Source organism: Scyliorhinus torazame, chromosome 22 (genome assembly GCF_047496885.1).
Source record: "Scyliorhinus torazame isolate Kashiwa2021f chromosome 22, sScyTor2.1, whole genome shotgun sequence".
Classification (NCBI taxonomy): Eukaryota; Metazoa; Chordata; class Chondrichthyes; order Carcharhiniformes; family Scyliorhinidae; genus Scyliorhinus; species Scyliorhinus torazame.
The window spans coordinates 106,226,864-106,253,860 of NC_092728.1; the positions used below are offsets into that span (position 1 = coordinate 106,226,864).

Here is a 26,997-nt window from a genome sequence, read left to right on the forward strand (position 1 = left end):
GATATGCATTTAAAGATGGTTAGCTGTTGCCCAGTGCTCAATTGCTGTGAAGAGCGGTGACAGCCACTGTCTCTCATGTACATTGAATATCCCCCAGGTATAGGGTGGGGAAAGATGCCAAATAAGAATTCATTTGCAGAGTAACTGTGTTTTGGGAGTAAGTTGCCTGCTGAATTTCACAGCTGTGACTTGGTGCATTGTGCAGCAGAGGTCTGATAAAAGGAAGAAAGCAAAGTAAAACACACACCATAGAATGCTTATTCGGAGCCTTTTATAAATCAATCAACTGACCTGATCAGTGAATTGTAACCTGGCTGAACATAGATACAAGACAAAGAACAGTACAGCACACCAACTGGCCCCTCGGCTCTCCAAGCCTGAACCAGTCATGATACCACCCTTGGCCAAAGCCCTCGGCTGTTATCAGTCTGTAGATCAAATCTAGGTTTCATTCTTGGTTCTGGAGTAACACACTCCCCCTTTGAGTCTGACAGTCATGGGTTTAACCCATTGCCAGAAACTTGTGCCTGTCTCGGTGCCTTCTCTAGTGCATCGTGAGGATCCTACAGCACAATTTGAAAATATTTATCCTCCACCAACAATTGATCATTATTACATTGTATGTGGGAACTTGCTGTGCGCAAATTGCTGACTTTCTTTCTCTACACTACAAATGACCATCCTTTTAAAATAAAACCTTTATTTTTATGGGATGTGGGCATTGCTGGCAAGGCCAGCATTCTTTTGCTGCTCCCTAATTGCCCGTGGGAAACTGGTGGTGAGCTGCCTTCTTGAACTGTTGTCATCCATGTGCTGCTGGGGAGAGAGTTACAGGATATTCACTCCGATATAGTGAAGGAATGGTAGTATTGTTCCAAGTCAGGATCGTGTGTGCCTTGGATGAGAACTTGAAAAGTGATGGTGTTCCCATGTGTCTGCTGCCCTTGTCTTTCTAGGTGGTAGAAGTCAATAGGCTGTAAAGTGCAGTAGGTTGGCTTCCTAAGGGTGTAAAAGATGTAACATAGATGCACTGCCTATGCTGTCTTCCCATAGACAGTTTTGACTTCAGCCTCCCAGTGGGGTTGATTCCATTAACTCTCCAGTGTACTGATAATCAGTTATATAGCGTGCACCCTACCCATCAGTCACAGTGCTCTTGCTGTAACATGCTTTTTTGGATGCAGGCCACTTTTATCATTGCTTCATTGTTTACTTTCTTTCCAGCTGATGCCTAACCTGTTGCTTGTACAACAGGTTCCAAAAGAATCCAACATTCTGGCATCCAGTAGTTGATCATAAACAATTCCAGGCAGGTGGTGTATCCGACCAGCTCATTGAGATAAATATTTCCAGGCGTACAAGTTCATCCATTAGTTCTGTCAGCTTGCTGTTGAAGTCTAGTTGCTTGAATTTATCTTAATCTAGGCTGTTAAACTACAACGAATTGCAACTTGACTTCAAAAATATAGCGATAGCCAGTTTGTATTTACAGTGCGTCTACACGAAAACAGACCATTCAGCCCAGTTTGTCCACGCAAGTGTTATGCTCTACGAGTCTCCTCTTCATCTTGCCCTCTCAACATCTTCTGCTCCACCATGTACTTATCCAACTTCCTCTTAAATGTATCTATGCTGTTCACCAGCACTTTATCTTGTGGTAGCAAGTTCTATATTCCAAGCAACCTCTGGGTAAGGAAGATTCTCCTGAATTTCCCATTGGATTTATTTGTACCTATCCTATATTTATGGCCTGTAATTTTGGGCTTCCCCACAAGTGAAAACATTTTCTCCACCCCTACCCTATCAAACCCTTCTGTTTAGAACATACAGTGCAGAAGGAAGCCATTCGGCCCATTGAGTCTGCACCGACCCACTTAAGCCCTCACTTCCACCCTATCCCCGTAACCCAATAACCCCTCCTAACATTTTTGGACACTAAGGGCAATTTATCATGGCCAATCCACCTACCCTGCATGTCTTTGGGCTGTGGGAGTAAACCGGAGCACCCGGAGGAAACCCACAGGGAGAACGTGCAAACTCCACGCAGACAGTGACCCAGCAGGGAATCGAACCTGGGACCCTGGTGCTGTGAAGCCACAGTGCTATCCACTTCTGCTGCCCGTGCTGTTTCTTCAGAACCCCGTCAAATCAGCCCCTCAGCTGGAGAAAATTGCCCCAATCTTTTCAGCTTCGCCTGATGTGTATAACCTTTTCAGCTTCGCCTGATGGATGTAACCTATCATTCATGTACAGTGTCCTTTTTATAGTATGGACACCAGAACTGTGCAACAGTACTTGTGGGGCAATCTAGAAAGAGATATCACAGTTTTAGGGTAAGAGGTAGCAGATTTAAAACAGAGGTGAGGAGAAATTATTTCTCTAAGAGTTGTGACTCTGTGGGATTCACTACCCCACAGTGCGGTGGATGCCAGGACATTGAGTAAATTTAAGAAGGAGATAGACAAATTTTTAATTAGTAATAGGTTGAAGGGTTTTTGGCACTGGGCAGGAAAGTGGAGTTGAAGCTGAGATGAGTTTGAGGTATGATTGTACTAAATGGCGAAGCAGGCTCGAGGGCTGAATTTCCTGCTCCTAGTTCTTCTGTGTGGTCTAACCAAAGTTCAATACATATTTAGCATAACCTCCCTGCGTTTCAATCTGCTTCCTCTCGAAATGAGCCCAGTGTTTAGTTTGCTTTCCTATGTAGCCTTTAATTCTCATAATTGGACTTCTGGAGGTGCGATGTGAGGTTACGACCCGCTGGTGGCTCCCGCTGGAAACCTGACCTTTTTAACTATTTCCCGCGTGTAACTTAACTTACCGGAAAAAATCTTGAAATTAACTGGGTAGAGTTCCTTCATCTGTGCCTGAGGCAGCAAAGCCAGACAAAAACTGGTCCAAATTTCTGATGGATCAGCTGGCAATGAGATGGTGATGGCAGCTTCTTCTCCAGCCACACCACTAATGGGCAAAGCAGTTTGAAAAAAATAATTGAGTACCCAATTCTTTTTTTCCAATTAAGGGGCAATTTAGCGTGGCCAATCCACCTACCCTGCACATCTTTGGGTTGTGGAGATGAGACCCACGCAGACACGGGAAGAATGTGCAAATTCCACATGGACAGTGACCCGGGGCTGGGATCAAACCCGGGTCCTGGGCGCTGTGAGGCACCAGTGCTACCCACTGCACCATCATGCTGTCCATACAGCCGAAGCGCTAAACAAAATATTGGCGGTTGAGCGCGAGAAATATTGACAATGTTGATTTCAAATCTTCAAAGATCAGTCGGGGAGATTTTGTCCCCCATTTGTTCAGCTCACGAGATCACCAGCCAGACCGTGGAAGCACAAGGAGCCACAATCCATGGGCATGGAGACTGCATTGTCTGACCATAGCGACATGGTCACCTCCTTGCAGTCCGACTGTGCCGCTGTGATCAAGGATAACAGGACATTAACATCCAAGCTGAACGACCTGGAGTACAGATCCAGAAGACAGAATGTTTGTGTTGTGGGGTTACTGGAGGGGATCGAAGGCTCCACCCTTACTCCGTACTCCTCAGACCTGTTCCACAAAATGATGGGTGTGGACCTACATCCATCCCGCCAAGAATTAGACCCGGTCCACTGTTTGCTTGGACCCAGGCCTCGCTCTGGAGATCCTCCCCGTGCGGTGATCACAAGGTTTCACAGCTTTAAGGAGAAGGAGTTGGTGTTTTGATGGGCAACTGGGATTTTGCGTGGGAAGGCAACTTGTCAGATTATACCAGGATATTAAGCGCAGACCTGGCCAAGAAAGCGACCGCCTCTAACAAAGTGAAATCCTCCCTGTATAAGAATAGAGTCAACTTCAGGATGATTTATCCAGCCTGCCTTTGTGTAACTTTCTGTGAAAAAGACTATTTTTTGACTCTGCGGAAGATACAGACTCCTTTGTCCAGAAGCACAATTTGTGTTCAGGTTTATCTGACCTATGGCTCGTTGTATGGGCACTTTTCATGTCTGTTGTCTGGGTGTATTGATGACCGTAATTATATATGAGGGATTTCTACTGTTCGCTCCTTACAATAACCCATTTTATTTATTTTCGTTATTACCATTTGGCGCACTTTCAGTCGCCCTCCTGGCGCTCTACTAAGTTGAATAAGTTTTTACTCTCCGGTTGGGATTCTCCCTGCTAACCAGGTTTGTTAGTTAACGGGAGCGATAATAAAGGGTTTTCTGGAACTCATATTGGTGTAAGGATCCTCCTGTTTAATCCCTGTCGGTTCCCCTTTTCTCCTTTTGGTTTTCGTTAACCTGTTTGCTATTGTCATTTTTTTTTGTCCATGAATGGTTAATATCTTTACGACCAAGCAGCTTACCTTTAATTTATAAATCGGAAACTCCAGCATGATATGCTGTTTGGTCTGACATCGTGATGACTCGGACTGACTGACTAGGCTGGTGGCCAATGAGCTATTCTCAAAGCTGGGTTCTTCTTGAGGACAGGCAATGCTTAGTCGAGGTTGTCTCAGGAATGTTCCTTCCTCTGTGTGGCGTGTTTTCTTTTACTTTCGTTTTGGTCAGAAGATGGAGAGCCACAGCTCTGAATTATCTCTCTCATCTGGATGGATTCCTTCTGAAGATCCAAAGTAAAGGCCTTTCTCTCTGCACAGCCAGAGTGAACTGCAAAGAAATCCAATCCAGCCACTGGCTGAAGGTTGGGCCAGTTGTTTAAAAAACCCTTTTAAATCTTGTGTGAGGGGAACTCTGTTCTTACCCCAGAAAGGCTGTTGAAGTCATTCTGGTGGAGATGGACACGAGTAAGAATTAAACAGACCGGAGTTGAGTGAAGGCCTAGGTTAATAAAAGTTAAAGTGACTCTCCAGAGGGAATCCTACAGCCTGGGACTGTTGACTGAATGTTACTGCCAGAATATCCTCATTCGTAATATAACAGGTGGTTTCAATCCTTAAGCGACCTGGAGGGCAGCCAGATGCAATGACTTCAACTTGGAAGAAACGACACTCATTTCATATTAATCCCCTTATTATTTTTCCTCTTCCTCGGTGTGCGTTTGGGAAGACGGGGGGGATGCAGAATGGGCGAGTAGTGGATTAGCTGGCAGTTATTCTATTATAAGTATTGCATGTTTCTACTTCTAAATAAAATTGTATCGGAGCATCAGAAATTTTACGCAAATTATTGGTTAATTCACTTTTGTTGGGATTCCGGGGCCTGTGGGGCTGGAATCGACCGCGCACTAGCCAAATGTGTCGGAACAATAGTTATTATTGTTTCAAGTTATGTTCGGTTATTTATCGGTTTTAGCATACGTTGTTGGCCACCTTGCCATGGTGTGTGGTTATGCTCGACTGCGGTGGTGTATTTGGGTTGGAGAGTGGTGGGTGGGGTTGGTTTTAGCTTTCTGACGGTGTCTGCTGGTCTCTCTTTGTCGAGTCCCTCTGGCCATCTCGGGTTGATCATCTTGCTTTGTCTTCTCAGTGCCCCTTCTTTAACATCCCTCCTTGGCAATGGCTGACTCCGGTTTGCGGGATGGCGCGGGACTCCAATCCGACTGATTACCTGGAACGTTAGGGGCTTGAATGACCCCGGAAAACGGTTGAGAGCATTCGCACATAAATTCTGATCGTGTTTTTTTTGCAAAAAACCCACTGCGCATTAAAGATCAGTGCCAAGCATGGGTTGGGCAAGGTTTTGAATTCTCGTTTTAATAGCACGGCCAGGGAAAAGGCGATTTTAATCAACAAAAGCGTCTAGTCCTCCTCATCCCAGATTGGGATTGACCCAAAAGGTTGATATATGATTGTATGCGGCTCCCTATTGAACACAGGTCCTTGTGCCGTGAGGTAGCAGTGCTTGCCACTGCGCTACCCCTGATTTTTCCAATCTATATGTAGATTAAAATCCCCGGTGATTATCACCGTACTTTCTGACAAGCTCCCATTATCTGGTCTTTTGTACTGTGTCCTCTCGTGTATTTACAATTAAGGGGACCTGTACACCACTCCCACCAGTGACTTTTTGTCTTTACTATTTCTCCACTCAACCCGAACCTCTTCGACATCCTGGTTTCCTGAATTTAGGTCAGCCCTCTCGACTGTGCTAATACCATAATTAATTAACAGAGCTACCCGTCCACCTTTTCCTAACTTCCTGTCCATCCTAAATGTCAGATACCCTTTAATATTCAGGTCCCAATCTGTCATCCTGTGTAAAGAAAGGGGGGGGGGGGGGTAGAAAGTTGGATTAATTTAATTCTGATCTGAGCTAATACAGACACAAATGCAGTGGCCATCTCCTGTGTAATATTTGGACTTCAGTAATCTATATGATACTCTTTATGATGATCTGGAATTTGCTGTCTGTAAGGGTGATAGGATTTGAAAAGTACTTGGATATGCACTTGTAGTGCCATAGCCTACAGGGCTATGGAGCAAGAGTTGGAAAGTGGGATTATGCTATATTGACTGTTTTCAATAGGAATCAGGTTAAAGTCCAACAGGTTTGTTTCGATGTCACTAGCTTTCGGAGCGCTGCTCCTTCCTCAGGTGAGGAAGGAGCAGCGCTCCGAAAGCTAGTGACATCGAAACAAACCTGTTGGACTTTAACCTGGTGTTGTAAGACTTCGTACTGTGCTCACCCCAGTCCAACGCCGGCATCTCCACATCATGGCTTCAATAGGAATGGCCTCCTTCAGTAGTATAAACTTCTATGATAAACTTCAACATGATTAGAGAAAATATCTCCAGGTGCACAATTTCTGAATGTTCCTGCTTTCAGTCCGTTTATTCTTGAACCTTTTTTTAAAGCTATTTTTTCCTTTTCCCCCCTCTGCTTATTTGATAACCAACTTGGACAGTCAGTTTCCAGGCCTTTGACTGTTCTGTAATTGGCCTTGGGGAGATGGATGAGAATGATCCCAGGGTGACACGCTGCCACCTTGCCTTCCTCTTCTCTCTGTGGCTAATTGATTTTCATGTGGTGTTTCCCTACTCGGGGTTAGCTTAAGTCTTTGAATCACTGTGGCATCACTCTTTTCCATAACTGTAATCATCTGTAGTACTATTAACATGCTTTTGAATTCTCCACTTCTATCACTCTTGCCATTTAGGGATTCCCCCCTCCTCCTTTCACTCTACCATTGGCGATTGTGCTTTCATCAACCTCAGTTCCACACTTTAATTTCCCCCCCCCCCCCCGACTTGAGACAATTCACACCTCTTTAACCTGTGATTATCCCTCTCCAGTTGCTCCGTTTGGACCTGTAAAGACTTAACTACCTGCAAAGACTCGCATTCAAAGTATCCTCTTGCATTTTTGACTTTGTCTATATATATATATATATATATATATGTTTCTGGAATCTACCTCTTCATTCACCTGAGGAAGGAGCAGTGCTCCGAAAGCTGGTGATTTGAAACAAACCTGTTGGACTTTAACCTGGTGTTGTAAGACTTCTTACTATAGAATGGGGGGAGCAAGGGCACGGAAATGCCACCTCCTACTTTCCATTCATCCACACATCCCAACGTAGTCACTGGATCACAATCTGGGAACTCCCTCCATAACAGTGACGGGAGTACCTTCATCACACACACTGCAGCGATTCCAGAAGAACGCTCACAATCACTGTCTAGCGATGGGCAATAAATACTGACCCTCCTAGAGACTACATTTTTATGAAGTGCCGTGGTGTTTTGTTAATGTTAAAGTTGCTATATAAATGCAAGTTGTAATATTGGGAATTGTACTGTGTGGAATTGCTGGCTTGAATCTACATCCTGCCCAGTGTATTGGAGCTGCAGGTTAATTATCTGATCTACAGCTTTGATTTTTACTGATGGTTTATCAGTATTTTATATTCACCTGCACAGAATAATCATTTGGCCATTGTGCCCTATCTGTGCGAGAGGATTGTTCCAAAGAAACCTGCTCGCTTGCACAGCCTGAGTAATCTTTGAACCTGCCCAAGTCCAACAGTTAGCTAATGATTTATCAATGGCCGGTATCTGGCAGCCTGCCAATCAGCCTTCAGTTAACACTCCACATGGTTACGGAGTTGCCCAAGTAGCAATTGAGCAACAACTCATTTAGGAACCAGCACTCCCTCGCATTTATGTGGTGCTCTTACCTTGTGATAAGTCAATTTTTAAAAAAAAATCACGGTTTAAAAGGTAGAGGGAGATTTCAAAAAAAAAAAAAAACTTTTACATACTGTGCGTTTGAAGATAAAATTGCAAAACTGATTAGAGAGGATGTGTAGGCCCAAATCTTTGATTAAAATAATGGAAAAAGAAGTCGATGGGTCGAGAAAACCTGCTTCCTCTTTCAGCAGAAAGATGCAAAGGAAATGTGGAGGGAATGCTAAGTGGGATCAGCGTCTCATTGTACCACTCTAGTGTGTGTTGGATGGACCTTCTCACTGTGTTCCTTAGACTGCTCTTTCCAATCCCGCGACCATCTAGGACAAGGGCAGCAGATATTTAAAAAATATTAATCGGTTTATTGAAGTTTTACATAATAAAATAAACCAATGAGAATGCAGGAGTGAATATAAAACAGAAACACAACAGTTGACATCTCCAGTAGAACCTCTCCACCAACCCCCTAATGGCGAATTTGATTTTCTCTTGAGTGTAGGAATGACATTAAGTCGCCCAACCAGGTATAGACACTGGGTGGAATGGGGAGACCTCGAACTGAGCAATATTCACTTCAGGGCTGTCAGTGAGGCAAAGGTGACACCATCCACTTCTACCCCAGAGTGAAACGCCAGTGAATCCGAAACCCCAAATATGGCTCCAAGAGGGCATGGGTTTAAATCCACCTGGATTATCTCTGACTTAGTGCTTAAAAAGGAAGCCCAAAAGCTGGCACGTTTGGGGCAGGACCAAAACATAGGTGTATGGTTTAGCTGACCTCAATGTTTGGAAAGATCCCACTAATCCTTGCCTTGGCCAACTGTGTCCTATGTAACACTTGAACTGAATTAGGCTCAACTTGGCGCATGAAGACATGGAGTTGACCCTGTGAAGGGCCTCCCTCCCAAACTTCACCAGTAAGAACAGGACCCAGCTCACTTTCCCATCTTTCCTTCACCCCGTTTAGTGGGGAGGGATCCGACAAGAGTATATGGCCATATAAGTCTGAAATAGACCCCTTGCCAGGCTGAGCCAAGGATAAAATCCTCTTCAGGAAGGTGGAGCCAAAGGAAGGGAAAACCATATTGAGGGAAGTCACGAATTTGAAAATAATGAAAAAAGTTAAAATTGGGTGGTTGAACTCATAGAATCATAGAATTTACAGTGCAGAAGGAGGTCATTCGGCCCATCGAGGCGGCACCAGCCCTTGGAAAGAGCACCCTACCCAAGGTCAACACCTCCACCCTATCCCCATAACCCAGTCAACCGACTCTCTAAAACTGACAAACCCCATTACAAACAGGTCACCAAAATATTCAAGCCCCTTTTACTTTCCAAGATTTAAGGGGCTAGTGAAGACAGGGAAAGGAGTTTAAAAGGTTGTTGAAACTGTTTCCAAATCCTAAAAAAGGAGACCATCACTGGGTTTGACGAAAATCTGGTGGGGTGGGGCGGGGGGAAGAGAGAGGAGAAAAGGGTAATGTGTAGTGACTATGGCAAGAAAAATAGTAGTTCGTGCAAGAGCGGACGTCCATTTGTCTGGTGTGCGCCTCGGCTGTTAGTGAAGTGGTTAGAGAGGAAGAAACTGCCTCCGCCATATAACCTCCAGTTGATCCCTGAGAGGCTTCAGTTGACGGGTTTCGGCTCAAATGTTTCTTAGCTCTACCTCCCTTGTGCATCTGAGAATTCCACAATATTCTGAAAAGGAAAAGATCCATGCACTAGGAAAAGGGCAAATAGATCCGCTTTCCAGCAGGAGCCACCTTGTACGGGTCTTCCCTCACATCGTGACACTGGAAGTCAAGGCCAGCTGATACATGGGAACACTACCACTTTGGATGTTCCCCTCCAAGCCACTCACCGCCTTGAGGGTTACCATTGATCAGAAACTGAACTGGACTAGCTATATTAATACTGTGACTAGAATCCTATGGTGAGTAGTCCTCCTCCTGACGTGTGGTCCCCCCCCCCCCCCCCCCCCCCCCCCCCCCCCCCCCCCACCACCACCACCACAAACAACCTGTCCATCATCTACAAGGCACAAGTCAGGAGTGTGATAAGACCATAAGACATAGGAGCGGAAGTAAGGCCATTCGGCCCATCGAGTCCACTCCACCATTCAATCATGGCTGATTTCAACTCCATTTACCCGCTCTCTCTCCATAGCCCTTAATTCCTCGAGAAATCAAGAATTTATCAACTTTTGTCTTAAAGGCACTCAACGTCCCGGCCTCCACCACCCTCTGTGGCAATGAATTCCACAGACCCACCACTCTCTGGCTGAAGAACTTTCTCCTCATCTCTGTTCTAAAGTGACTCCCTTTTATTCTAAGGCTGTGCCCCTGGGTCCTAGTCTCCCCTGCTAATGGAAACAACTTCCCTACATCCACCCTATCTAAGCCATTCATTATCTTGTAAGTTTCTATTAGATCTCCCCTCAACCTCCTAAACTCCAATGAATATAATCCCAGGGTCCTCAGACGTTCATCGTATGTTAGGCCTACCATTCCTGGGATCATCCGTGTGAATCTCCGCTGGACCCGCTCCAGTGCCAGTATGTCCTTCCTGAGGTGTGGGGCCCAAAATTGCTCACAATATTCTAAATGGGGCCTAACTAATGCTTTATAAAGCTTCAAAGTACATCCCTGCTTTTATATTCCAAGCCTCTTGAGATAAATGACAACATTGCATTTACTTCTTAATTACGGACTCAACCTGCAAGTTTACCTTTAGAGAATCCTGGACTAGGACTCACAAGTCCCTTTGCACTTCAGCATTATGAATTTTGTCACCGTTTAGAAAATAGTCCATGCCTCTATTCTTTTTTCCAAAGTGCAAGACCTTGCACTTGCCCACGTTGAATTTCATCAGCCATTTCTTGGACCACTCTCCTAAACTGTCTAAATCTTTCTGCAGCCTCTGCAATACTTTCCACTTGCCTGGGTGAGTGCAGCTCCAACACTCAAGAAGCTCAACACCATCCAGGACAAAGCAGCCCCGCTTGATTGCTCCCCTTCCACAAACATTCAAACCCTCCCCCAGTGACACACAGTGGCAGCCGTGTGGACCATCTACAAGATGCACTGCAGTAACTCACCAAGGTTTCTTAGAAGCATCTTCCAAACCTACGACCACTATCATCTCACATGACAAGAACACCAGATACCTGGGAACCCCACCACCTGGAGGTTCCTCTCCAAGTCACTAACCACCCTGACTTGGAAATATATCACTGTTCCTTCACTGTCGCTGGGAAAAATCCTGGAAATTCCTCCCTAACAGCACAGTGGTTGTACCGATACCTCAGAATGCAGCGCTTCAAGAAGGCAGCTCACCACCCCCTTCTGAAGGGCAACTAGGGATGGACAATAAATGTTGGCCTAACCAGCGACGCCCACATCCCATAAATTATTATTTTTTAAAATTGGAAATATATCACTGTCTCTGGGTCACAATCCTGCAGCTCCCTCACTGACAGCATGGTGGGTGTACCTACTCCTGGAATGCAGTGGTTTAAAAAGTCAGCTCACCACCACTATTCTGGATGGCAAGGAATGTTGGCCTTAACAGTGTGCCCATAACTTGTTTTTTAATAAATTTAGAGTACCCAATTAATTTTTTCCCATTAAGGGGTGATTTTAGCATGGTCAATCCACCGACCTGCATATCTTTGGGTTGTGGGAGCGCAACCCACACAAACACGGGGAGAACGTGCTGACTCCACACGGACAGTGACCCAGAGCCGGGATCGAACCTCGGTGCCCTGATGCAGCAGTGCTAACCACTGTGCCACCGTGCTGCCCCATGCCCACAATTCTTGAATGAATAAACAAAAAATTGACCAGCCCATGGCCCCCCTGAGAGGGTAAGTAACCTGTTGTCTCTCTACACGGAGTCATACCTTTGACTTTATCTTTCCCGGTCCTCCTCTGAGCTGCCGAGTGAATGTTACACCTCACCCACAGAAGCTTGACTATGATTGATTGCTGAATTCCACCTTTGAATTGTACAGCACGACTTCCAGTAGCATAATGTAGGGGGAAGACCTGCACGAGGTGGCCCCTGCTAGAGTACTGCACTTTTTACCCCATTCTTTCTGTTGCCGAGGGTATTTTCTTTTGAAACCCCACATAATTAATGGAATAAGGATCCTGTACGATTAAAATGCCCAGAAAAGTCAGAGGAAAGAAGGTGGACAGCAGTGGTTCGTCGATGGAGTTAGAGGCCTCTTGAGTTCGTTGGCAGATAAAATGGTGGAGGCAGCCTCTGGACCACTCAACTAGCTGCTGAGGTGCTTTTGGGTACCGTGGCGAAGGAATTTGATAAACACTGGTGGAGTGTGCCGGAGGACCTCCCAATGGAACAGTCCTTGGCCCCCACCTGAGCAGCTGTGGAGAAGACCACTGAAACTGTGAAAGGCCACGGAGCCAAGATATGGGAGTGGCGCTTGTGAGCCACAGTGATTGGATTGCTTCACTGGAAGCGGAGATGTCTTTGGCCGAAGCGAGCAAGTTGTTGAAGACCAAAGTGAATGATCCAGAGAATCGGTCCAGGAGGCAAAACATTTGAATTGTGGGGCTGTCAGAGGGGATGGCAGGTCCAACACCCACAGAGTACTTTGTAGAGATGTTCAGTAAGATGGTGGGGGAGAGGGGAATTCATGTCCCCTCCTGAGCTGGATCGAGCCCACCCTGCCCTCCGGCAGAGGCTTCGTCCTGCGGATCCACCGCGTGCGGTAATAGTGAGGTTCCATAGCTTCAAAGAGAGAGCATGTTCTGAGATCGGCAAGGGAGCATCTAGACTTTAAATGAGTTGGCCGCATCATCAGGTTCTAATGGGAGCGGAACTGGCGAAGAAAAGGTCTGCGTTCAATAGAGCAAGACTGCCCTATATAAAAGTGGAGTCCGGTTCGGTGTGTGCCTGGCTTGGCTTAGAGTGACTTTTGATGGAAAGGACTATTTATTTGATGCGCCAGGAGAGATGAATTCTTGTTAAGAAACACGGGTTGGGCTCAGTGTGATTGGGACGGGCAAGTTGAATTGTTGCTTTGTTGGGGTTCCATGTTTCTTCTTGCATTTTCTTGTTCTTGTTGGGGTTCAATTTCTACAGTGTGGGTTTCAATTTGGGGTTTAGTTCTATGTGGGGTTCTGTTCTGTTGTGATAAAATATAGCTCTCCCCCTTTTGCAGCACAATGGTTTTTGGGGTTTTAGTATTTTGTTGTTTGTAACCATTTTCCTTAACTCTAGTTGGGAGCCTCCCTGCTAACCTAAGAGTTAGCTAACAGGACCGGTTTGAAGAGTTGGCTGCAGCTCATTACAGTAGTTTTTACATAATGAGCTTAAGAGTTCTTGCTTTGTTAGAAGTAGATTTTAGTTATTTGTAAAAAAGCAAATTACTGCGGATGCTGGGATCTGAAACGAAAGAGAAAATGCTGGAAAATCTCAGCAAGTCTGGCAGCATCTGTAGGGAGAGAAAAGAGCGAACGTTTCGAGTCCGATGACTCTTTGTCAAAGCTAACAGACAGAGAAAGTGGGAAATATTTATACTGTGGAGTGAGAATGAAAGATCACCCAGTCTGCGTTTGGTCTCTCCGATATAAGAGGAGACCACATTGGGAGCAGCGAATGCAGTAGAACAAATTGGAAGAGATGCAAGTGATCGCTTTGCTGAGCATCTTCGGTCTGTGCGCATTCAGGACCCTGACCTTCCCGTTGCTTGACATTTTAACACACGGCCCTGCTCCCATGCCCACATGTCTGTTCTTGGCCTGCTGCAATGTTCCAGTGAAGCGCAACGCAAACTGGAGGAACAACATCTCCTCTTCTGGTTAGGCTCGCTACAGCCTTCCGGCCTGAACATCAAATTCAACAACTTCAGATGATTAGCTCTACCCCACCTCAACCCATTTGTTTTCATCCCATTTAATTTTAACTGTCTTTTACCATTTCTTTCTTTCTTAACATATATTTAATTCCCCCCCTCAATCTTATCCACCTTTCCATCACCTTTCTCCTCTTTGCTTCCCCTCCCCCACATCTACAGTTCATCCTCTGATGTTAGTTTCCCTGCTGTTTGACCTTTCACATCTTTTGTTCTCTCTGGGGGCTGCCATTAGCACTCTTTCCCCTTGGTTTCTGTGGCCATTAGCACCCGGTTTCCCTGGGTTTCTGTGGCTATGACTCATCTTTCATTCTCACTCCACAGTATAAATATTTCCCACTTCCTCTGTCTGTTAGTTTTGACAAAGAGGCATCGGACTCGAAACATTCGCTCTTTTCTCTCCCTACAGACGCTGCCAGACCTGCTGAGATTTTCCAGCATTTTCTCTTTCGTTTTAGTTGTTTGTGTTTGCCTTGCAACTATTGTATGTGTGTTTGGGTGTGGTAGTTTTCGAGGGTGACGGCGTGGGGGGGCAGGGAGGTTAGTTTGCTGATGGTGCCTTCAGCTTTTTCTTTGTTCAGTCTTTTGATTTGGTTTGGTTGATTTGATTTGGTGGCTATCTTGGGCATCCTGGTTGCTGTACCGTTTATGTATCTTTTGGGAGGAGGAGGAGGAAATCCCCAATTCGTTTGGTGACCTGGAACATCAGGGGTTAAATGGCCCAGTGAAAAGGTTGAGCGTATTAGTTCACCGTAAGAGTTTAAATTCCGTTGTGATGTTTTTGCAAGAGACTCATTTGCGGATCAGGGACCAGGCAAGGCTGCGGAAGGGGTGGACAAGTCTGTCATTTGGGTTTTGATGGTCGGGCCAGAGGTGCAGCAATATTAATTAATAAAAGAGTTCTGATTTCTGCCTCCAAGATCTTGGCCGACCCCAGTGGCAGACATGTTATTGTCTGTGGTTCTCTGGTGGGCACTCCGGTGATCCTGGTTAATATCTATGACCTGAATTTTTATTTTTTTATTTTTTTAAAAGTTAGAATGTCCAATTATAACTTTTTTTGAATTAAAAGACAATTTACAGTTGCCATGTGAGAGTGCCTTTAAGAAATGGGTGTTTATAAATGGGTGTGTATATAAGTATCTGTAGTGAGAGTACCTTTAAGAAATGGGTGTTTATAAATGGGTGTGTATATAAGTATCTGTAGTGAGAGTACCTTTAAGAAATGGGTGTTTATTACAGCAGTGATGTCAGAGAGTGGGTGGAGCTGGGCTGTCTTGTCAGCTTTTTACTTTTATTTTAGGCTGTTTGCTGCAGGGTGTGTTTTAGTTTAGTTTTCAGAGCTGGATAGCTGCAGTCACAGCCAGAAGGTGTATTAGAGTCTCTCTCTGTAATCTAAAGAATGTAAATCGATCCTTTGGTGATTTAAAACTAATAACTGCTCTCAGTAGTGACTTTAACCTGATGTGCTTCTGTTAAAAGTTTTTTGTTTTAAGTCTTATGGATGGTAAAAGCAAAGTAAGAATTACTTAGTGTTATATTCTTTGGGAGTTATATTTGAATTGATGGTTGCTAAGATGTTCACTATGTTTTAAAAACGTTAACTTGAGTTCATGGAATAAACATTGTTTTGCTTTAAAAAATACTTTTCCATTTCTGTTGTACCACACCTGTAGAATGGGCCGTGTGCTCCCCATACCACAATCTATTAAAAGTTGTGGGTCAGGTGTACTCCATGATACACCTTGGGGTTCTCAACCATGGCCCAGAACACAGTGGCCAATTCACCTAACCTGCTGCCCACACAGTCTATCTTGGCACGGTAGCACAGTGGTTAGCACTGTTGCTTCACCGCTCCAGGGTCCCAGTGGGAGCTCCTGGATACCAGTGTTTACCAGGGCAAGCATATTTACGGCTTGAGGAGCTTCGGCTCAGAGTCATTAAGCTGGAGGCTGAGCTGCAGACACTGATACCAGAGAGGGCGAGAGTTACTTGGATTCTTTGTATCAGGAGGCGGTCACACCCCTTAGTATAGGATCTTCTGATATGTAAGGTGGTCAGGGACAGGAGGCAGCTAAGGGGACCCGGGGGAAGAGGTGGCAACCCCTGCAATTGTCCAACAGGTTTGAGGTTCTTTTGGCCTGGTTGAGAGTGAAGGCTTGCAGGGTGGATGAGCTGACTGACCATGGGTGTTTGCTGGTACAGGAAACCATTCAAGTTGGAGAGGGGATTAGGGGGAAAGCATAAAAGAATGTAGTGGTAGTAGGGGACAGCATAGTGAGGGAAATTGATATTGTTCCCTAACAAAGAACGAGAGTCCAGATGGCTATGTTGCCTGCCAGTGCCTGGGTTCAGGACATTTGCTCATGCTGGAGATAACTTCGCTGGGAGAGGGACGATCCAGTCATTGTGGTCCATGTAGGTGCCAACGAAATGGGCGAGGAAGGAGGTTCTGCTAGTCAGTGTGAGGAGCTAGGCACCTAATTAAGAAGCTCGACCTCCAAAGGTAATATTTTCTGGATTGTTACCTGAGCCATGTGCAAATTGGCAAAGGATAAATAAGATTAGAGAAATGAATGCGTGCCTCAAAGATTGATGTGGAAGAAGTGGGCTCCTGATCATTGGGGGGCTGGCACCAGTACTGGGGAATGTGGGATCAGTACCGTTGCCATGGTCTGCACCTGAATCATGCTGGGGCTAATGTTGAGCGGAAAATATTGGCTGGTCATTCGGGCAAACTCCCCTGCTTTTCCTCAATAGTGCCATGGGATCTTTTATGCCCACCTGAGAGGGCAGACAGGGCCTCGGGTTAATACCTCTGACAATGCAACGCTCCTTTGGTACTGCACTGCGAGTGTTTGCCTCAATTTTGTGCTCAAATCACGTATACCCGAGCCTACAATATTCTGACTCAGATGAGAGGGTTGCCCACTGAATCATTGCTGAAGCTGGACTGTGAAGTGAGCAAGCCGTGATTGTTTCATCAATAACAACCTGCATTTATACAGCACATGAACAAAGTCTAACATTAGAATGCTTCACAGTAACATTAAATTGGATTCCACGTCACGTGAGATATCAGATGACTAAAAATGTGGTTAAAGAGGCAGCTTGTAAGGACCACCTGAAAGAAGGAACGAGAGAGGCAGAGAGATTTAGGGAGTGATTTCAGTAGCTTCGAGCCCAGGCAGATGAAGGCAGTCACAGTGATGCAGCTTTTAAAAGAAGAGATGCTCAAGAAACCAGAATTGGAGATCTCGGATTATGGAGATGGGAAGTGGAAAGAACATGGGATTTGAAAACCAAAGTGTTGCTGGAATGGGAGCCATTGTTGGGTCAGTGAGAACGGGGGAATGAGACTTGATGCAAGTTAGGATACACAGATGCACATGTGGATGAGCACATGTTTAGCTGGGAGGCTGGTGAGCATTGGAATAGTCAAGTCTAAAAGTAAAATACAGCTTCTTCCCCGCTGTTACCAGACTCCTAAACGACCCCCTCAAGGACTGATGGAGTTATGGACTGATCTGCTCCTGCAGGCTTCACCCGATGTCTGTGTCTATGTAGTTACATTGTGTATTTTATGTTTGCCCTATTATGTATTTTCTTTTCATGTACAGAATGATTTGTTTGAGCTGCGCACAGAATAATACTTTTCACTGTACTGTGACAATAATCCAATCTAAAAGAAGCATGGATGAGGATTTTGTCAGGAGTGGATGGTTTTGGTGCTGGAGTTTGATCAAACATGCTGAGGTTGAGAATGATTTTCAGAAAATTAACTTGGCGTATCCAATTATTTATTTTCCAATTAAGGGCCAATTTAGCGTAACCAAACCATCTGCCTTGCACATCTTTGGGTTGTGGGGGTGAGACCCGCGTAAACACGGGGAGAATGTGCAAACTCCACACGGACCGTGACCCAGAGCCGGGATCGAACTCGGGTCCTCGCCGCCGTGAGACAGCAGGGCTAACCCACTGCGCCGCCCCTAGGTTGAGAATGATCTGACTCCGTCTTGGCCAGTTGGGGCGAGGGAATACATTTTACGATAGAGACTTATAACAGTGCTCTGGACCTCCCTGTCTTTAATTGAACACTAGGGTCTGCCCAGAGCTGCAGTGGCAGATCCCTGGGAGATGATAATTTATTCTCCTGGTGAGACATCGGAGGCACATCGAGGAGGAAATACGGGGTTTAAATAATGCTTTAAAATTTGCATAAACCTTTTCTTAAATTTGTGTTGCACTAAACATAGTCTCATTTTTCTTGCTCTCCAGGTGACCTCACCGGAAAGGTTCTTGCATATTTAAGTCTTGTACCAGTATTTATCCTTTTTGGTTTCGTCACACTCATCGTGTTCAAAAGAGAGCTGCACTCTGTAAGTCTTGCAAATGTTTCTCATGTTGATCACTGGGAATTGTTGCCTCTGAATGTGTCTATGGAACGGTCTCTGTTCTAGTATGTTCCTCATGACCAGCCTCCTTCCCTTCTTCTCTGGAGGAGGAGGTGGGTGGCGAAGGTGAGGGGCCTCCCCACTTGGCTCTGTCGGGCAGGAGGAAAACACTTGGGATTCAGTTGCTCTGTTGCAGTGTGTACAGATGCACCTCGGTGTTGGCATCATTCAACTCACATTGCTTAAATTTGAGAAACTTTGTGATTATATACGTGATGCCTGATGGGATGAATGCAATCTTAAATATAAATTGTTCATTATATTTAATCAATCTTTAAAACCTACTTATTAAATCTGAGCTTTTCAAATGCTGTATTTCATTTGGGTTTCGGTAACTTAATGGAGACGTCCTTGGACTATCCAGAGATCCAGACTAATGATTTAGAGACACAAGTCCAAGTCCCACCAGGGCAGCGGGGGAATTTAAATTTGAATACAGCACTAGTCTCAGTAATGGTGGCTATAGAATTACTGGATTGTTGTGAAAACTGGTTCACTGATGCCCTTTAGGGAAGGAAATTTGCCATCCTAACTCAGCCTAAATCTATTTGTGACTCCAGACCCACTGCAATGTGTTTGATTCTTGACTGCTCTCTGGAATGGCCCAACTCATCCCATTTTCTCCGAATCATAGGTGTAGCAATGGGTACCCGCATGGGTGCCTTTTTATAGGGTATGTGGAAAACATTCCATGTTCCAGGCATATCCGGGTCCACATCCACACCTCCTTTACTGGCATATTGATGACTATTTAATAATAATAATAATTGCTTATTGTCACAAGTAGACTTCAGTGAAATTACTGTGAAACTATTTTGGTGCCACTTCATGCTCTCGTCTGGACCTGGAAAAATTCATCATCTTCGCTTCCAGTTTCCACCCCTCCATCGCTTTCACCTGGTCCATTTCAGACACTTCCTTGACCTTACTGTCTCCATTTCCAGCAATAGACTATCTACTAATATCCATTACAAGCCCACTGACTCCCACAACTATCTGGACTACAGCTCTTTGCACCCTACACCCTGTAAGGACTCCATCCCTTTCGGTCAGCTCTTCCGCCTCCGATGATGCCACTTTCCAAAATGGTGCTTCGAAAATGTGTTCCTTCTTCCTCAACCGTGATTTCCCACCTACAGTTGTTGACAGGGCCCTCAACAGTGTGCGGTCCATCTCCCGCGCCACTACCCTCGCCCCCTCCCCTCCCTCCCAGAACAAGGATAGAGTCTCCCTCGTTCTCACATTTCACCCCACCAGCCTCCTAATCCTCCGCCATTTTCGCCAACTCCAGTATGATGCCACGACCAAAGATACCTTCCCTTCATTCCCTCTGTCAGCATTCCGCAGAGACCGTTCCCTCCCAAGATAACCTAGTCCACTCCTCCACCATACCCAACACCTCTCCCATCACCCGTGGCACCTTCCCATGCAATTGCAGAAGGTGTAACACCTTTCCCCCCACCTATCTTACCCTCCCTTTCCTTACATTTTCCTTACATTTTCTCCCCTTTGCTTCCCCCTTCCCCTCCTCCCCACATCTACATCTGTCACAGTTTACCCTCTGATAGTTTCTCTGCTGTTTGACGTTTCACACCTTTTGTTCTCTTTGGGGACTGCCCTTAGCATTGGTTTCTGTGGCTATGACTCATCTTTCATTCTCTCACCCCACAGTATAAATATTTCCCACTTTCTCTGTCTTTTAGCTTTGACAAAGGGTCACCTGGACTCGAAATGTTAGCTCTTTTCTCTCCCTACAGATGCTTCCAGACCTGCTGAGATTTTCCAGCATTTTCTCTTTGGCCTCTTCAATTGATAATTTTCGAGATCCTCTGACACATTTTGTCAGTGTTTCTCAAAGCCCTTTGCCAAAATTCCAGTGAGAACCTCGTTCGTTAGTGGACTGGGAGTAGAGAAAGAAACCATCTCCGCCATCTTACTTCCCGCTGAGCCTTGAGAGGCTTCAGACTCCATCAACGAGTTTCTGTTCAAATCTTCCACCCCGATAACTATCACAGATTTCCAAAGAATAAACCACCAGTAGCACCAAGAAAAAGGGCAAAATGATCAGTTCTCCAGTGGGAACCACCTCGTGCCCATCTTCCCCTCTTTATAGGAGCGTCGATCGTCTTCAGCTTTACGAGTAGTGTTGTAGAATAGAGGTTGCTTCTATAATACAAAAAAGCCCGCCAGCAAATTCAGTACTGTGTAACCTCTGTATAGTTTGCAAGTTCCTTCGTGAGATTAGTTGTTCTGTTGCACTATTTTGCCTGCAGCTACTGAAAGGCTTTAGTGTCTGCCCTTTATGGATGGTAAGAATTGCAGTGAACCAATCTGATGTTGGTGATGGCAATTTCCCACGGAAACCATATTAAACCTGCGAAGAGTAGAAATAGAGCTTTATTGTCCACGCCTCATCTAACATCTATAACATCTAATCATAGTCATTAGTTAAAAACAGTAAATATTTCCTGCATACACACATTCATACATTTGTGCATACAAAACATCCATCCATACGATATAAACATAACATATTGCACTCTGCACTTTCTGCAGTTAGAATAAATGCATCAAGTTAAATTTACATGGTTATTTAGTAAACTTATGGCACTGGGAATAAAAGACCTCTTGAAGAAATGTTTCCTAGCAATCGCCATTCGAAAGTGCCGGCCCAAAGGGGGCCTTTCAAAGAGAAAATCACCGATGATGGCCTGAGCTTTCCTCTTAACTACATTGTTAAATAAATTAAGAGCTGGGCCTGCTGTCTACCAATGGATAGAATCCCTACAGTGCAGAAGGAGGCCATTCAGCCCATCGAGTCTGCACCACGTGCCGAAAGAGCACCCCCGCCCTATCCCAGTAACCCTGCAATCTTTACCGGCAGTGTTCGCACGTCTGGCCTGTTTGCTTGTGTATTTCACACTCCGGTTATATCAGACAGTCAAGTTGAATGTTAAAATACTCTACCTGACGTTCGTAAACCTTCTTGAAAACATTTTCACTCACTTACAGTTTTCACTCTTTTGTGGTTTGTTTCAGATTTCATTTCTTTGCGGTTTGGTACTAAATGAAAGCTTCAACTGGGTAATTAAGAATATTATCAAAGAACCCAGACCGTGCCAAGGTGAGAGCAACTTTGCACTAAATGTTTCCATTCCTCCTGAATAAGGAGTGTGTGTGTCTTACTGGGAACTCATTGAAAACCAGATTGCTTTACTTTCTAGTACACCGGTCACACCTTCGTAATATTCAAATGTACTGTAAATATATGGGATCAAAGTACAGGACAGTGTTTAAGAGAGTTTTCATTTTTAAATTTAAGAGCAGGAGGCACGGTTTCACAGTGGTTAGCACTGATGCCTCATAGCACCAGAGACCTGGGATCGATTCCAACCTCCGGTAACTGGCTGTGTGGAGTTTTCACATTCTCCCTGTGTCTGTGTGGGTTTCCTCCGGGTGCTCCGGTTTCCTCCCACAGTCCAAAGATGTGCAGGTTAGGTGGATTGGCCGTGATAAATTGCACTTTATGGTGGGGTTGTAGGAATAGGACGGGGGATTGGGCCTAGGTAGTGTGGTCGTTCAAAGGATCGGTGCAGACTCGTGTTTTTAGTACCGTGGACATTGCCTTAGCAAAACCCTGCCAAAACCCTCTAAGCTTCGGGCATGCCCAAAACATATGGCCATGATTTGCTGTGTGCCCGGTGGACGGAGTTTCCATTCCTGACGCACGCTGTAAATAGGCAATCCTGCTGGCAGTCCGCTGCTGCTTGTGGTCAAGATAGTTCTGGAGTGGAATTTCACGATGCCTGAATGTCTGATCAAAGTCTCAAAACCCAACTGTTCATGGCTTTTGCGAGGGAAAGATGGCACTGTGAGTGTACTGTGTGTTCACAGCCAGGGTGTGTTTTTTGTTCATTGCCAGGAGTCTGGCAGAGTTAAGAGAACCCTATAAAATCAGCAGAGACTTCAGAACGGCGCAACCTTTTTGTCAAAGCGTTTATTGAAACCAAATTCCTGAAAGTCTGAATAGAATTGCATTACTTCCTCGTGCATAAGAAAAAATACTGCGAAAGCTGCAGAATAAAAACCGAAACGACTGGAAATATTCAGCAGGCCTGCCAGCATCTGTACAGAGAGTAATTGAGTTTCATGTATGTGAACTTTATCAGATGTGAATGTTCACAGATCTGAAACGTCAAGTCTATCCCTCCCTCCACAGACGCTGCCGGATCTGCTCCGCATTCCCAGCACCTTTCAGTTTTTATTCCATTGTTTCCTTGTTTGCTTCAGTCACCATGGGAAGGTGGTTTCTGCTGGTATTGTGCTTGAGACACATGATTGATTTCTTGGGGAGTGGGTGAGAAAGTGAGGGTGAAGCAGAAGATCCACCATGATGATATTTCACAGCAGTCTGACGGGCCATATAGTCGCCTTTCTTATGGACGAACCTGTCTAACCCTAGGTATGTGATATCCTAATTGTACTAACTCTGAGGAGCCTTCAGCTTATGTACAGGGTTCTGTTATTTCATAGTTTGTAAATGTTTCTGAATTACTTTTGCACACAGGTGGTCACAGTATCGTGTTTACAGAGTATGGAATGCCCTCCAGCCATTCCCAGTTCATATGGTTCTTTTCCATCTACTCACTCCTTTTCCTTTATTTAAGGTATGTATGACTCCTGGGTATGTTTTATGGGTCAGAATTACACATTCCCCACCCTCTGATGGCAAGAAAAAGTTGAACTTTTCATCGATGATAGGAGACTGTGTAAAGATGTATAAGATACAAATTAGAATAGAGGATGATTGATTAAATAAAGAGGAACTGCTTCCACTGGCAGGAAGCTCTAACTAGGGGGCACAAGTGTATGACAAATAGCAATGGAGTTAGGGGGAGGAAGTAAGAATTATTTTTAATAAAATAAATTATTGCTCTGGAATGTGCAGCTTCAATGCAGAGTGCAAGTGTATTCAAAAGGAAATTGGATAAATACTTGGGGGGGGGGGGGGTGGAAACACAGGTCTATGGGAAAAGAACGAGGAGGAGAGAGACTAATTGGATAGATCTTTGGGCCAGCACAGGCTTGATGGGCCGAATGGCTTCCTGCTATGATGAGATATTCCAAGTTAAATCATTGCAGCTGGACAAGAGGGCTTGGATGCTGCCTAGTAATAGGCAAGTTCTGTGCTCTCAGGAAGTGCTGATTTATACAGGGACTGACCCGTGTGTTGGAATGAGCTCTGGGTTATTGGTGAAGTCAGAAACGTTCAAATCGCTTGAGACAATTGGTTGCCGTGATGGAGGGCATCCATAAATCTCAATGGAAAGGAGAGCTGAACTTGCTGAATCGCCCCCCTCGTCTACACTGACCTTTACAAACAGGGGATGATGTCCCGGGCTATTATAAACAGGAATGAAGTCGAAGTTACTGTTCAGGTGAGAGGCTGGAAGATGATTGGACCCCAGCGCGACAAGTTTACATAAACAGTTTCCTTTAGAATGTAGGAATTTTAGCCCCCTAGTGAGGCTGATCACGTGGAACGTGAGAGGCCTGAACGGACCGATAAAAAGGGCCCGAGTGCTCGCGCATTTGAAAGGACTAAGGGCAGACGTGGTTATGCTCCAAGAGACGCACCTAAAGGTGGCGGACCAAGTTAGGCTAAGGAAAGGATGGGTGGGACAGGTGTTCCACTCAGGACTGGACGCAAAGAATAGAGGGGTGGCCATTTTGGTGGGGAAACAGGTCGCATTTGAAGCAAAGAACATCGTAGCAGATAGCGGAGGTAGATATGTAATGGTGAGTGGCAGGCTGGAGGGAATGGAGGTCGTGTTGGTTAACGTGTATGCCCCAAACTGGGACGATGCGGGATTTATGAGACGGATGCTGGGGCGTATACCGGACCTGGAGGTAGGAAACTTGATTTTAGGAGGGGACTTTAATACGGTGCTGGACCCGGGGCTAGATAGATCCAGCTCAAGGACCGGAAGAAGGCCGGCAGCGGCCAAGGTACTTAAGGGGTTTATGGACCAAATGGGGGGAGTGGATCCATGGCGATTTCTTAGACCTAGGGCTAGGGAGTATTCCTTCTTCTCCCATGTCCATAAAGTGTACTCCCGGATAGATTTTTTTGTTTTGGGAAGGTCGTTGATCTCTAGGGTGGAAGAAGCTGAGTACTCAGCCATAGCGGTTTCGGATCATGCCCCACATTGGGTGGACCTGGAATTAGGAGAGGAAAGGGAGCAGAGAACACTCTGGCGATTAGATGTGGGACTGATGGCGGATGAGGGAGTGTGTGCAAGAGTGCGGGGGTGTATTGAGAGATACCTGGAGGTCAATGACGACGGCGAGGTCCCTGTGGGAGTGGTATGGGAAGCACTAAAAGCGGTGGTCAGAGGAGAGCTGATCTCCATTGGGGCCCACAAAAGGAAAACAGAGGCCAAGGAAAGGGAAAGATTACTGGGGGAGATTTTAAGGGTGGATAGGGAATTTGCAGAGACCCCGGAGACCCCGGAGGAGGAATTGTACAGGGAGAGGAGACGACTCCAGACGGAATTTGACCTTCTGACCACCAGAAAGGCGGAGGTACTGTGGAGGAAGGCACAGGGGAGGAGGTATGAATATGGGGAAAAGGCGAGTCGCCTGTTGGCTCATCAATTGCGAAAGAGGGCAGCAGCGAGGGAAATAGGAGGAATTAGAGACGAAAGGGGAGACACGGTGCGAAGGGCAGGAAAGATAAATGAGGTGTTCAAGACCTTCTATGAGGAACTGTATAGGTCTCAACCCCCAGAGGGAGAGGAGGGGATGCGGCAGTTCCTGGACCAATTGAGGTTCCCGAAAGTGGAGGAGCGGGGGGTGGTAGGCCTGGGGGCACCGATTGGGGTGGACGAGGTTATTAAGGGACTGGGAAGCATGCAAGCAGGGAAGGCCCCAGGACCAGACGGGTTCCCGGTGGAGTATTACAGAAAATATGTGGACTTGTTGGCCCCGTTGATGGTGAGGACGTTCAATGAGGCCAGGAAAGGGGGGACTCTACCCCCGACGATGTCGGAGGCGACGATATCGTTCATTTTGAAGAGGGATAAAGATCCGTTGCAGTGCGGGTCCTATAGACCCATTTCATTGTTGAACGTGGACGCCAAATTGTTGGCAAAGGTACTGGCATCGAGGATAGAGGACTGTGTCCCGGGGGTGGTGCACGAAGACCAGACAGGGTTCGTAAAAGGGAGACAACTGAATGTTAACGTGCGACGACTATTAGGGGTGATAATGATGCCCCCAGTGGAGGGGGAGGCAGAGATAGTGGCGGCAATGGACGCAGAGAAGGCATTTGATAGGGTGGAGTGGGAGTATTTATGGGAAGTGTTAAGGAGGTTTGGGTTTGGGAACGGGTTTATTAGCTGGGTTAGACTTCTTTATGGGGCTCCAACGGCAAGCGTAGTTACAGGTCGACATAGATCGGAGTATTTCCGACTATATAGGGGAACAAGACAGGGATGCCCGCTGTCTCCATTGTTGTTCGCGTTGGCAATTGAACCTCTGGCCATGGCGTTGAGAGACTCCAGGAAATGGAGAGGGGTGATTAGAGGGGGAGAAGAACACCGAGTCTCGTTATACGCGGATGACCTATTGTTATACGTGTCGGACCCAGCGGGGGGAATGATAGAGGTTATGCGAATTTTGAGGGGGTTCGGGGATTTCTCGGGGTATAGGCTAAACATGGGAAAGAGTGAATTATTTGTGATACATCCAGGGGACCAGAGTAGAGAGATAGAAGGCTTGCCTCTAAGGAAAGTGGAAAGAAACTTCCGATACCTGGGGATTCAGATCGCTAGGAGCTGGGGAACCTTGCACAGACTTAATCTGACACAGTTGTTAGAACAAATGGAGGAGGACTTCAAGAGGTGGGACATGCAGCCTCTATCGCTGGCGGGCAGGGTGCAAGCAATTAAGATGATGGTCCTCCCGAGGTTCTTATTTGTATTTCAATGTCTCCCTATACTAATCACTAAGACCTTTTTTAATAAAATAGACAGGAGCATCACGAGCTTCGTGTGGGCAGGGAAAGTTCCGAGAGTAAGGAGGGGGTTCCTTCAGCGTAGTAGGGACAGAGGAGGATTGGCACTACCGAACTTGGGCGATTACTATTGGGCCGCCAATGTGGCAATGATACGTAAATGGATGATGGAGGGTGAGGGAGCGGCGTGGGAAAGACTGGAGAGAAAGTCCTGTAAAGGGACGAGTTTAGAGGCGCTGGTGACGGCGCCGCTACCGATCTCACCTAAAAAGTTTACCACGAACCCGGTGGTGGCGGCAACATTGAATATCTGGGGACAGTGGAGGCGACAGAGAGGGGTGCGGGGAGCCCTGGTGGGGTCCCCAATCAGGAACAACCATAGGTTCGCCCCAGGAAGAATGGATGGAGGATTTCAGAGCTGGTTCCAGTTGGGAATTAGGAGGGTGGGAGATTTATTTATAGATGGGACTTTTGCGAGCTTGGGAGCATTGGAGGAAAA

General features: G+C 45.9%; 1 protein-coding gene across 1 annotated transcript in view; it reads left to right on the forward strand.

Annotated features, from left to right (window-relative positions):
* Positions 1-26,997, forward strand: part of dolpp1 (dolichyldiphosphatase 1) — a 43,653-nt gene that overhangs the window by 1,586 nt on the left and 15,070 nt on the right. The window contains exons 2-4 of the mRNA XM_072488865.1: positions 18,306-18,406; positions 21,521-21,605; positions 23,049-23,148. Of these exons, the coding sequence (XP_072344966.1) occupies positions 18,306-18,406; positions 21,521-21,605; positions 23,049-23,148 (286 nt within the window). The remainder of the gene's footprint in view (positions 1-18,305; positions 18,407-21,520; positions 21,606-23,048; positions 23,149-26,997) is intronic.